The following is a 13001-nucleotide window of genomic DNA, read 5'->3' on the forward strand; positions in this document are numbered from 1 at the left end:
AGGCTGGGCTGCTAGCCGCCTGCTGCCTCCGGTGCAACAGAGAAGTGACTGGCCGGTCTCAGCCGACGGACCGACAACTCAATCCACGGCTGGACAATTAGCCCGAGACCTCACCTCCCTAAGCACAAAATTAAAGAGCCCCTGTTCTAAATGGTTCTGATGCTTCTTTGAATATGACTGCAGGAATGCCAATGATGAAAATAAATCTTCCCTATTTCCATATGATCTAGTTCCTCAATCAACTCCTAACGGCATCAGGAATAATACATGATGGAAAAATGAAACTACAGCAGCTGAGACCCACAGTGCCAGCCAGACAACCACCCACAGGATACTCCAGCTACTCGAAGACAATCAGGACTTTGAAGCCACTTAGAACCCTGACACATAATAGCTACAGGATATATGAATTATCCATATTTCTCCCACCTTACCAAGAAATCACAACAAGATAAGAACAATTACAATCCGCAAAAAAAACATCTGCCAAGGCAGGAGAAGGCAGAGGAAGCCAGCATTTGCAAACCCAGCGAAGAGTTAAGAATCCAGGGCATGCCTCGCTAGAGAAGAAAAATGCGTTCGCAGACGGCCTTGGCCAAATTATTTTCACTTTAGATGTGTATCGCCGTACCACATGGACATCTTATTTAATCAAATCACGTGTAGCCCTTGATCCTCCCCTTACCCTACGTGCCCCCAGCTTCCCAGAGGAAGCTCTCCCAGCCCTTTGCCAGATTCATTGTTAGCCACTCAGATCCTCCCTGCAATTCAATTTGGGTCCATCTCACCAGAGTCCACAGAAAGTTTCACTTGTTTCCCAAGTTGGCCAAACTTTCCGAGAACATTCCATTGTGTTGAATGCAAACATGCCGCCGTCCTCCGTCCCCCCCTGCTAGTCACTCGAGACTCCAGAGATTACGAGGAAACCGGCTTGCTTTTTTTCTCCCCCTGTATGAATTGTAGCCAGCAGAGACTGTGGAATTGATGTATTGCCGTCTATTTTTACACAAGCAGCGAGCAGCTCCACACACAGTCCTGCATAAACTCTATTCTCTCTCCGGCTTCAGGCAGCTCTCCGTGGTACAGACAGTTTTAACCATTGGCTTCCCTGCCCAGATGCTAATGGAAAACCTTGCACTGTAAAGCAGGTCTTTTTTTTTTTTTTTTTTTTGCTGGCCAAAGCTTTCAATCACACAGAGGAGTTTTAAAGGAATCAGCTTTTGTTGTTTTGTGTTCTGTGGGAAAAGCAATCTAAAATAGCCCAGCAGGATTATTTAGGATTTTCTGAGTTCTCCGTCTGATGAACAGAGAGAGAAGAAAAAAAAATCCGGACTAGAGTCAAAACTGACTAGATTTGAGTCCATCCATTTTAATATTTTTATCTTCATCTTATTATAAATAGAAATGGCATTTTTCCAACCAGGCCACTAAACACCACTGGAAAGACTTCAGCTTCTGATTCATATCAATATCTTAGAGCATAAATATTGCATATGAGTAGAAACAGAGCCAAAGGCACATGGAAAGAGTTTCTAACTGCAACAGATCCTGATGACAGCAGCTAAGCTTTGATTTGTTCAAGGTATCTCAGAGTCGCCTTAAAATAGCAAACTTATAGGAGTTAAGATAAGATTGAGATTCTCTTCCAAAAGCACCTGCCCCCGGCTACTTTTCTGCCTCCTTTCCTCACCCAAACCCAAGCCCTTCCCCCCCTCACAGGAATATTTGCATCGCGAGGGAAGCTTTGGTCCTGGCTGCAGTGCCGAGCCCAGCCCCAGCTCACCTCGATGTCACTCCATACAGAGTCCTGGTTGCACATGTCCCACGCCATCCAGCTCCTGAATGACGCCAATCAAGCTGTTTCAACTCCAATCCACAGTGACACAGAGCACACACTCATGCAGGCAACCAGCCCCTTACTGAGAGTGAACTGAAGGCACCTGTCTTACTACAGTCCCCAGTCACATGACAAAGCTATTAAAAAGTAGGCTGGGCTGTCACTCACCCAGCCTCCCTTCTCCTGTGCTGCTAGCTGCTCAAACTTGTGACGTCACTCAAAGGCAGCCCTCTGCCTCAGTGAAGTAACGCTTAAAAAAAAAAAGAAAACGGAAAGAAGAAAGAAAGAAAGAAAGGGAACACTTGGACTTTTGGAGCATCATGCTGTGACTAAAGCCAGCTTTGAATGCCACCAACTCTAAACAGAGCCCTGGCGATATAATAACTAAAATCCCCTGCAATCTTTTTTTAATTTATTTTCCTTCCAAAACAAGCAAGTGGCAAAGCTCCCTATTTCATGACAGAGTAACTACATTCTTAGCTCAAATGTGTACTCCCTCAGGACTCAAATTTGAAGACATCCAAGTGAACTCAGTTTGGGACTAAAGCAAGATAGTATCACATGATGCATTTTTATGAGATATTTTCTAATTGGGGGAGTGTTTGAAAGCAGAGGATGAGGCATGACTTTTTTTTTTTGCTTATTTAATCAACAAAACAGACTATATTTCTTAAGGTATAAACAAACTCCTCCACGCAGAAAACGGCTGTCCCCGTGGCAGCAGGGAATACCAGCTCCCGAGAAGTGTTACTGCACTTTGCTTTGCTCCATATAAGGAGAACAAGCAACAAAATACCATCCTTTCAGGGTCCTTCAAATCATTTCCATTTCTCTCATAGTTCTCAGAAAACAAGTTAGTAAAGACAGTCACTGCAGTTTGTGCCCAGATCAGCTTAGTTTCCAGCTGCCTTTTTCCCCCATACATGTAGCATTCCCTCTCTAACTGCCTTAGGGTGCCTTTTTGAATAAACACTGGATTCCAACCCTAGTGCCCTGGGTTGTGCATTTTGCCTGTGAGATCAAGAATGTTCATGGAGTCGGGGGAAAATACCAACATGTTATTAACAGAAATATTCATTTCTTGAGCTTTTTCATTTTTTGAATTTTTCAGCTTCGAGCCTGAGACAATGAGAGCTAACGCAGGTGCAACTGTTTTAGAATAACACTACACATCGAATCCATAACAAATTCAAGGTACTAGACAACTCTGGGAAACACTTCCACAACCCCACAGTGGTCCGATTTAACCCTTCCAAGTTCCAGAGTGATGTACACGTGGTTGTGTATTTGTGAATAAAATCCATATACTTTTAAAATCAGCTCGATTCTTTTACTTGATAATATTTTATCTGAAAAAAAGTTCCCCAGGTATCTAAAAATAATTCTCAAGCACTATTTGTTTAATTTTTTATTCTACTAAGTTTAACTTAATGAATTCTCTATTGTCCTTCCCTTTATCAAGAAAAAAATGGTGATTTGCTCTAACTAAAAAGTCACTCAAATATTAAGGTGAAAGAAAAAACAACCCAAAAAGAAAAAAAAATCAGACTGTTTATTCTTTCAGATCACAACTCTTTAAAAAAATTCGCTTACTCTGATATCTGCAACAAGTTGCTAGTATATTCCTGAATAATGTGATGAAATTGACAGTTTGTCATTACCGGACATAAAAAGATGGGCAAAAGCATTGACATTTTAAGTTAGCTGAATACATTTCACTGGCACATTTTGCCTCTTACAAAGAGTGGAAAATTACCGTAGTTTTAATTTTCTAAATCAAGAAAGAACAGGAAAATACAATCTCAGGAAGGCTTTTATACATGCAATTAGTGGCATTACTCTGCATTCCCCAGAAAGAAACACTAATTTTCTTCACAATTATATTCTGATTTAATGTAAAACTATAGTAAATTATTAAAATGCAGGGCAAAGGTCATTGGCTCTGCCCTCAAAACAGTCAACTGTGAAATAATATTGGTCATTTGACCAAGAAGAGCTGATGTTTATTCATTATCATCAGGTGATCCCTGTGTCGTGATATTCTCTGATATTTTTATTCGTGTTCACTGAATGCGAGGCATCCATTATATATGTGTGTGTGTGTATATATATTTATATTAATCTTATTTAAATCTTTTAGAGAAGTTCTTTACACTGGAATACTCTGTATTATTGCTTTTGATATTTCAACCTGTTTACATTATGTTGTCAGGGCTTTCTTGTTTGTCTTTTTTGCCACCTAGTTCCACTTTTTCTTAATTAAATCAGCACCTACTGAAACCAAAGGTGGATATGTGTGTGTGTGTGTACACAGTTCACTGGCACATTCTCCCTCTTACAAATAATGGGAAATTATACATATACTTTTTTTTCTTACTATCATGAAGAGGGGTTAGTCAGAAGTCAAAACATTGAAATGATTTATAAACTACAGCCTACCACAATTTTTCTCGCAAATTTCTATTACTGTATACACATACAAATTTATCTAGATCCTTGGGGCAAATTATAATAACTTCCACTATCTTTTGTTTTTTGTCTCAAAAAGATAACTAATGAGAGGGATATTTTAGAGTTCTTATAATTTGGTTAATTAGCTCTTCAGATTAAAATTTCTCTTATGTCCAGTTTTTCTTTTCTTAGGAAAACAAAAATTGTCAGTCACTCATCAACCTTGGTCTTTCCCAGGAAGTTTCTATATTTGATTCCCTCTCTACCTTGACTGTTTCCCTTCCTTTCTCCCTGCGGCCCTCTTATTACCCCTTCATCAATTCTGCCTCCACAATTTCCAAATGTTTGGTTTCAATCAACAAAGATCTATTGAAACCTTACTGTGTCCACAGCAATGTATTGTAAGGGCTTCCAAGACAGCAAATGTCATGGACACAGGGGAACTTACAATTTGGGGGATGACAGACATTAAAAATGGAGAATGATATGAAAGAAGCAATGCTACTTTCCTCAATATCCAGATTCCTGTCCTCCTTAAAATATACAGTTTCTAGGTACAAGGTTCTTTCACTAAACATTAAATGCACACCCAAATCAACCCCATTTTGTCTCAACAATAGAAGGAGGTATTTATTAACATCTGTTGAGTACACATGATGTTCCATATCTACATAGAGCTTGGATTCCACCCCAATGGATTTTCTCTGCTCAGAAGTTCTGTTAACGTTTCTCAAGACTCAAACATAGGTGGAGGCAAGAGGATCTATCCTTAAAGTTGATAACAGAAGAGAAAATACACCTTCAAGAGACTAATTCAATTCTTTGGAAAAAATGTAACTAAGAACATAACATTTAGGTTTCAATCCCCACTCCTGCCCCAAATTCCAGGCTTTTGCTCCCCTCCATATTTCAGACAACTGCCATATCTAAAAAATAAACTCAGTCAAACTGAATTACCCAAGTAGACAACAGCAAAGACAATTGGTTTTGATCTAATTATTACATGTATAGGTGAGAACTCAGAAGTAAAGAGAGCTACTAGCATAAATATCTTTTTTCATTTGTTTTTCTAAGTTTACAATAAACTACATAAGAATAAACTTCAGGCTGAAAATTTTCAAGAAAGAAAAAGGGAGAAGAAAACCTACAGCAGAGTTTATAAGGGCTAGACATTGAGATCAGCAGTTTAGACAGCACATTTCAATCAATTAGTCCTCAAAACTATCCAATAAAGATGATCTGTGTACCCATTTTATAACTGAGAAAAATAAGACAGAGCCAGGATTTTAGATAACAGTCAAAAACAGCATATAGATCTCTAAAAATCCTCCTTGGAAGACTGAAGTTTCATACATAAGGTTAACATTCATTCTCAAATCAAAAGCACAGCTAAGTCCCCTGAGGCAAATTTATAACCTAGAGACTGTCTATTTAATGGGAAACCAACATTCCTGGGAATGTTACCTGCCTAGAAAGGAAAGGGATCTGCCCAGAATGGCTAATATTTTTAAAGTTAATCATTACTAACAGGCATTCAATTGCTGGCTTTTAATTCCTGGAGGGGCTCATTGATCCTGAAACTCCACATCAGTGTCTGAGCACGTGCTCTGAGCCCCTGGGACGTGTTCGAAGCTGTGGCTGTGCAGGGCACAGAAGCTGGTAGGAGGGCAGGGTATAATAAAGGGGCCTAGTCTACAGGACTCTAAAATGAATATTTTACACAAAACCACCATGGTGATGTCAGTGTGAACTAAGCATATTCGGGCAACAAATAGAGGAAAATCAGTAGACAACTTTATTGCCTCCTAGCATTCATTTATTTATTTTATTTTTCAGTAAACTTAGAGGTGATAAACAACTTCAGCAACCTCTCTCTCATCTCCAGTGAAATTGTCTGCCGACCAGCTCTAGGCAATTGAGCCCGTATTTTAACATGGATCTCAAAACCTGCTCTTGGAACTTCTCACACTAAAACAAAAAATTACCTACGAATTAGTCCAAATTGCAGTCAGTTGGACTAAATTAAACGTAAGGCAAAAAGTATGCTAATTAGGCCCACAGATAAGAGATAATAAAAGGATGGTTAAAATCTGATTTCGTCTGATGTATTTGAGCATTTACAGACATTTTCATTTACCTTAATTATTTCAGGTTAATTTATGTAAAATACAGTGAGTTATTGATTGTTTAAACAAGAACTGTTCAACAGGGTTATTTGGTATTTTTTTTTAACTTAATATAAAGCACATGCTATTTTATTAAATGTTATTATTTAAAATGTTAAAGTCCTACTGATCCTCAATAACATAACTCACTTAGTAAGAAAAACATTTTATCCCCTAACTGAAGTTCCTGAGGGCCAGAGAAAATTAGGGTACACAATTATTAAGTTGAAAAAAAAATTGTTAGTCAAGCAGTTCCCTTTGGTACTTATTTCTAGAGCTGGGGTCCTAATGAGCTTAACTTCTTTTGATTGTAGTGAAGTAAATTGTATTTTCAACTATTCTTGAGATGGAAGAATTAAATAAGTGAAGTTTTTTTTTCCTTTTTTTTTTTTAATCCCACCAGATCAGACTTGGAAGGGTTTTGGTTATTTTGCTTTTATTTCTGTTGTATATTTTCCCAGTGCTTTGGCATTTGAATTTACTCTAGCAGAGTAAATATATATCCTAAAAATGTGAGGATGTAGAAAGGAAATAAATTCTCATCTTAGGAAGTAATTAGCTTAAGGTCTAAGCTAAATTTTGTGATGCCTTGTATAAAATCCTACTTTCTATTGCTATCCCAACTAGACACAGGATTTTTGAGGAAATATTCTTAACCAAGAAGACCACTTCTAAGACTGACCTCTGCATTTAGCAGCTCAATAAAAAATAGATGTCAAATACCACTGGTCGTATTATAAATGAGCAGAGATTTTTCTAGGGGACAAGCAGGCAATATGTGTCAAAAATGTTAAAAATGGGCAACCCCATAGACCCAAAAATTCTACTTCTAGAACTTCATCTTAAGGAAATAACAGGGGGATACATGGAAAGAATTTTAGTGTGGAGATAGTCAATGCTACATAATTTACATTATTGAAAACTTGAAAGCAGTGTAAGTCTCCAACAATAATGCCCTGACAAAATAAATTATGGAACACTGTATATATATATTCATACAGACATACTCAGTATGTATATATACTCAACGCTATCATTAAAAACTGTAGTAAAATATATTTAATAGCATAATAAGAAAATGTTCAAAATATATTAAGGTTTAAAATTATATTTGAAGAAACTATAGTCACAAAAATTTACATATAAATAACACTCAGAAAAACAGAAGCACAAAGAGGATAAGGAGAAAATATAACAAGGTGTTAATAGTGGCCAATGACATAAGTTCTTTTATATTTTTCTATGTGTGAATATATGTGTCTTTCTATAATTTTTAAATTTTCTGAGATAAACATGTACAGCTTTTATATTCAGAAGAATAAAACTATTCATTTTTTTAAAGAAATATAGAGATTCAGACTTATAACTATGCATTCTTAACATACAGGGAATGTAACAAATAGAAACAGCCTCTGATATCCACTATAAACTTCAATATTCATCATATATCTAAAAGAAAGCCATTTCTGCCTATCAAGTCTAATAGCCACTCCACTCAGGATGCAAGGCTGGGAGAAGTTACTATCTGGCCCCCTGAAAAACACTCTGAGCTCTGAATTCTGGGGAAAAGAAAGCTTTCAGCTATTAAGCTTGCCTGAGAGCTGGGCCCAAATCACTGACCCCAGATGCCATAGCCATCTACACTTTGTTTGTCAACTTGAAATGTCACCAGTTAAGTGAAACAAACATTCCATTGAAAAATGCAATTATCCTTGGTACAGTTAAGGAGATTTCAGTTATTTATACAAAAGCATCTATATTTGTTCATCATATTTTTTTCTCCCTTCTTGCATCTAATGGTGTTCAGAAGCACATACCAAGGGGAAAAAAAAGTAAATACTTTTAGAATGGTGTGACTAAAGTATTAAGAAAATTTCTCAAGAAGGGATTTTTACCAGCTGGGAATAAGATGGGGCGGTTATAGAAGGAAGAAGGGAAGAGCTGTTGGAGATGTGGCTTTGATAGGAGACAACTGAAATTGACTGGTGCGAAAAATGCAGTCCAAATTTCAAACCAGCAACTTGCAAGTGAATTTCTGTACCACAATCTGTTCCTGAATGTGGAGCCACCTGTGTAAATGCTGTCACGTTTCAGCCCTGTTCTTGGGCAGGAACCTCATTCTGGGTTCTCCAAATGTCACATGAGACCTTGACCTCCCCTTTCCCCTAGAAGGCTGACCATCTCCACAGGAGTGAAAGCTGTACTGTCAGCCTCTTCAAATTAGTGTTCTTGCAGTTTTATGGATCTTCCCTGCAAATTACTCTTCCTACACTTGGGTGATCATTATTGTGACCATTAAGAATTTTCATGAGAAGATGGTTCACAGGGATGAAACCAAGGCCAAATTCTTAAGATTTCAAGTGATGACATGAGGCTCAAGTCTTCTTAATAAGTCGAGTGACTCTGTGGATCTTGATTTAGCCCAGAACGGATGGAAAAAGAGGGTAGGAAGGATATGGGTTCTGCAATTCAACTTTGGGCAGTTCACTTAATGATTCTAGCCTCAGTTTCCTCATCTGTCGATAGAGGTGGTCAGATTCAGTTATATCTAAGATCCCTGTCAACTCTCAAATGCAGTGATGTCTCTGCCCTGACAGAGACAGGAGACTTGGGAAAGCTTCTTTGCACAGGGTGAATGCAAATGTTGCACTGTTCAAAGGAACTAGAAATCAGGGAGAATGTGTAGGAAAAGTAAAAGCACATTCTCATAGAAATATGGATCTTTAAACTTCCTAACCATTCCAGAAAAAGAATAAATGAGGACTGGAAATATATAATACTTTCATGAATATTGCCCATAAGAAGGCCAGTTTCTACAGATCCGAGGATCTTACAAAGCCCAGGTCATTGCCCCAGAGAAATAGCAAGATTTCATCTTGTTTATCATTAACTCTATTAAACGGTACAAGTCACGCTGACGATCAGGTCCCTGCTTGCATAGTAAGGATGAAAAACACACAGTTGATATGATAGTGACTATTCACTTATGCCTGCATATAGATGTAATTTAACATACTAACATGTGATTTGGTTTTACAATGGGTATGAAATAATGTTACCCAGAGAGAGAAGATTTAGAAGGGTGGATGGATCTGAAATTTAGGGTTTTGTAAATAGGAATAAGGTCCATGGAAACAAGAGCTTAAAGTAACATTCCTGCCTTCTATTACCAGAGCATTTGGCCCATTAAATAAAAAGCTCATAGTATTTGGTAAAAGGAGACCTTACCTTTTTTTTTTTTTTAATTTGAGAAAGATCATCTGAGATGTTACTATAGAATGTGGATGTAGAAAAGAAGGACAAATGCCTAACATATGCTATCCTGGCATTGTTAGCAAATATATTAAATCAGGATGTATCACAGGATAAATAGTTGATGTATCACTGGGAGTTATGCAGTTGTCCTGTTTAGCTCTTTTCTTTGTACATACGACCCTATTTAGCAGAAGGAAGATCTGTGCTTCAGAGCCAAATAATACCATCCACTTAGAGATCGTCCCTTAGTGCTGAATGAATAGCCTCAGACATACTACATTCCTCTAACAGAACATTTGGAGAATGAGTCCTGGTAATAGTGGAGGAAAATCAGGGAAATGATAAACCTCGGTAAGGAAAAAGGTGCTTGATAAACCACCAGCACGTACAGTGCTGGACACCCCAGCAGTATCCTCTCGCAAGACAGATTACACTTCCCATTTTCTTGCACCCAGAAAAAGAGAAACAAGAAAACTAACATAAGATAGCTTGATTTCTGGGCCTGTGAAACAAATCTTCAAAAGGCAATTTACAAGTTTCCCTTTTCAACAGTTCAAAAGCGTTAAAGAGCCCAGGATGTACTTTGCCCGAAGCAGATGATCAGAAAGGATTCTTTTCCTACCTCTTTTCAAAACAAAAATCTCTGACAACTCCTGAGGTATAACTTTCTACCATCCATCTTAGTACATCCATTTCCATGTAGGATACCTAAAAATAGGCCACACCTAACCTTTTACACAGCCATACAAAGCTATTTAGTGGGAACTCCAACTCGGCACTCTCTTGCGGGTATTTTCAGACTGTGCCCTCTTTGTTTTCCCTATTATATTACCCTATGTTGAATATTGCGTAAAAACACAGGACAAGAGTGGTTTGCTGGGATATACCTTACATTGCGACCGCTAAGCCTCCATAATTGAGTTTGTTATTTTATTTTGTTTTAGACTGAATCAAATAAAAGTAAGCTTAATACTCTTTTAAAAAGCAATTTAAATAGTAATTAAAGTTCAATAAACTTATTAATTCCACTGGCAATATTATGGTTGTTGAGATTCTTACACTTCAAAAGTATAGCCAAATACATCAGTGAGAATGAAAAAAAAGTCTACTATACGTGAAAATGTGCATAATTCCAGCAAATATAATGTGAAGATAAATAAGCCAGACACACTCAAAAAGTATATGTTTGATGATTACTCTAGCCATTATATGAATAAGTACGGAAACAGATATACCTAATTTATTAAGCCAGAAGTCAGGTTAGAGACTGACTTTGGTTTGGTTAGAAGCTGCGAGCATGGTGTGGGCAAGGGGCTCCAGAAATACTTGTGGTTGCTCAGTCACTCAGTCATGTCAGACTCTTTGCGGCCCCATGGATGGGAGCCCGCCAGGCTCCTCTGTTCATGGAATTTCCCAGGAAAGAATACTGGAGCAGGTTGTCATTTCCTTCTCCAGGAGATCTTCTTGACCCAGGGTGGAACCCTTGTCTCCTGTGACTCTTGCACTGATTCTTTACCACTGAGCTACCTGGGAAGCCCTCCAGAAAGCTAGTTATGGTTTATTTCTTGCTGTCAATTCTGGTTCCATGGATATGGTCAGTTAGTGAAAGTTCATGAACTCAACCCGTATGATACATGCACTTTTCAGTATTCATAGTATATATCAGTAAAAAGTCTAAAATGCACAGAGAAGAAAGAGAAGAAAATCTTCCCATACTCCAAATTTTAAAGTTTGCTACCTTCCTGTTAAAAAAATTCTGAATGTTCAACTAACCTTAAAGAAGCCAATAAACCACACAGACAATCAGAAGTGGAGTAGGAATCAAGAGACCCAATGTGGACCTTGGACAAAGCCATTTCAATTGTCTAAATTTATATTCTATCAAAAGATGAGATAAGATTAAGTATCTGAATTCTTTCTTTTTTTTTTTTTAATTTTCATTGGACTATAGTTGGTTTACCATATTATATTAGTTTCAAGTATACAGCAAAGTGAATTAGTTATACATATACATGTAACCACTCTAGTTTTAGATTCTTTCCCCATATAGGTCATTACAGAGTATTGAATAGAGTTCTCTGTGCTATACAGTAGGTCCTTATTAGTTATCTATTTTATATATGAGTCCCTGGTGGCTCAGATGGTAAAGAATCTGCCCCCAGTGCAAGAGATCATCTAGGGTAGTGTGTATATGTCAATCTTAATTTCCCAATGTATCCCTGCCCCTCCCTTCCCCCATGGTAACCATAAGTTTGTTTTCTACATTGGCGACTCTATTTCTGTTTTGCAAAAAAGTTCACTTGTACCATGTTTTTAAGATTCCACGTATAAGCCATATCACATAATTGTCTCTGGTTAACTCACTTCTCTGAATGTATTTATTAAATGAAGTGAAAGAAACTTTCAACTCATAAACTTTAGTACTTTGCCTTTGGTTTAAAGTTCACTATTAAAGGGGGTCATCAACTTGGTGTGAAAACCTGGTCCTCTTCTCTGAGAACATAACTTTTGGGGTCAGTCAGTACAGATCTGCCATTGGGTATCTGTCTGATTCCCTGGTGGCAAGAGTGGTAAAGAACCCGCCTGCCAATGCAGGAGACATAAAAAATGTGGGCTCGATCCCTGGATCAGGAAGATCCCCTAGAGGAGGGTATGGCAACCCATTCCAGTATTCTTGCCTGGAGATTCCCATGGACAGAGGTCCCAGAGAGTCAGATGTTACTGAAGCGACTTAGCATACACATACACCTGTCTGTGTGAACCCAAGTGAGTTTAATTATCTGATCTCTCATTTTTAGCTGTGAAAATGGCAATATAAATATTAATACCTACTTTACATGATTGGTGTTAGGGTTCAATGAGATGTATACGCACCTAACTCTTGGCATATAATAAGTACTCAGTAATGATACCTGTTATCCACACACCAATATGTAAAACTCATTGAACATCAAGCACCATCAGAGTAAATACAGAGATCTGCTCTTTCCTGGCTTCCTCATCTAGAAACCATTCTAGAAACAAAGCAGAGCAGACTTTCTTTTGAAGTCTTAACATTCAGCCGACTTTCTCTGGGTGCACACACAGAATCATCACCTACACTTTTAGGATGTCAAATGTCTGTACGTGAAGAAAGGGAAAACCAGCCTCACACCAGTCCTGACCCGGGTCTACTTCTAAAGAGATCAGAAGCAGCAATTGCAGAGAGCAGTTTTTGTTTCCATGATGCTGGCCACAAAAGTGATCTGAGCTAACAGTCTTTCAAGAGTTTCTCTGTTAAGAAGCAAGACATC

At 38.0% G+C, this 13001-nt stretch overlaps 1 protein-coding gene across 2 annotated transcripts in view; it reads right to left on the minus strand.

Moving 5' to 3' along the window:
• PPARGC1A (peroxisome proliferator-activated receptor gamma, coactivator 1 alpha) overlaps positions 1-13001 on the minus strand; it is a 454316-nt gene that overhangs the window by 103509 nt on the left and 337806 nt on the right. Inside the window, exon 1 of one of the 2 annotated variants that reach the window (XM_010839915.1) lies at positions 1784-3275. The exons of the other annotated variant lie outside the window; for it this stretch is intronic. Coding sequence (XP_010838217.1) covers positions 1784-1831 — 48 coding nt within the window. The 5' untranslated portion in view covers positions 1832-3275. Of the gene's footprint in view, positions 1-1783; positions 3276-13001 lie in introns of those variants that run through there. 2 annotated transcript variants of the gene reach the window in all.

This window comes from Bison bison, unplaced genomic scaffold (genome assembly GCF_000754665.1).
Source record: "Bison bison bison isolate TAMUID 2011002044 unplaced genomic scaffold, Bison_UMD1.0 scf7180017864136, whole genome shotgun sequence".
Lineage (NCBI taxonomy): Eukaryota > Metazoa > Chordata > Mammalia > Artiodactyla > Bovidae > Bison > Bison bison.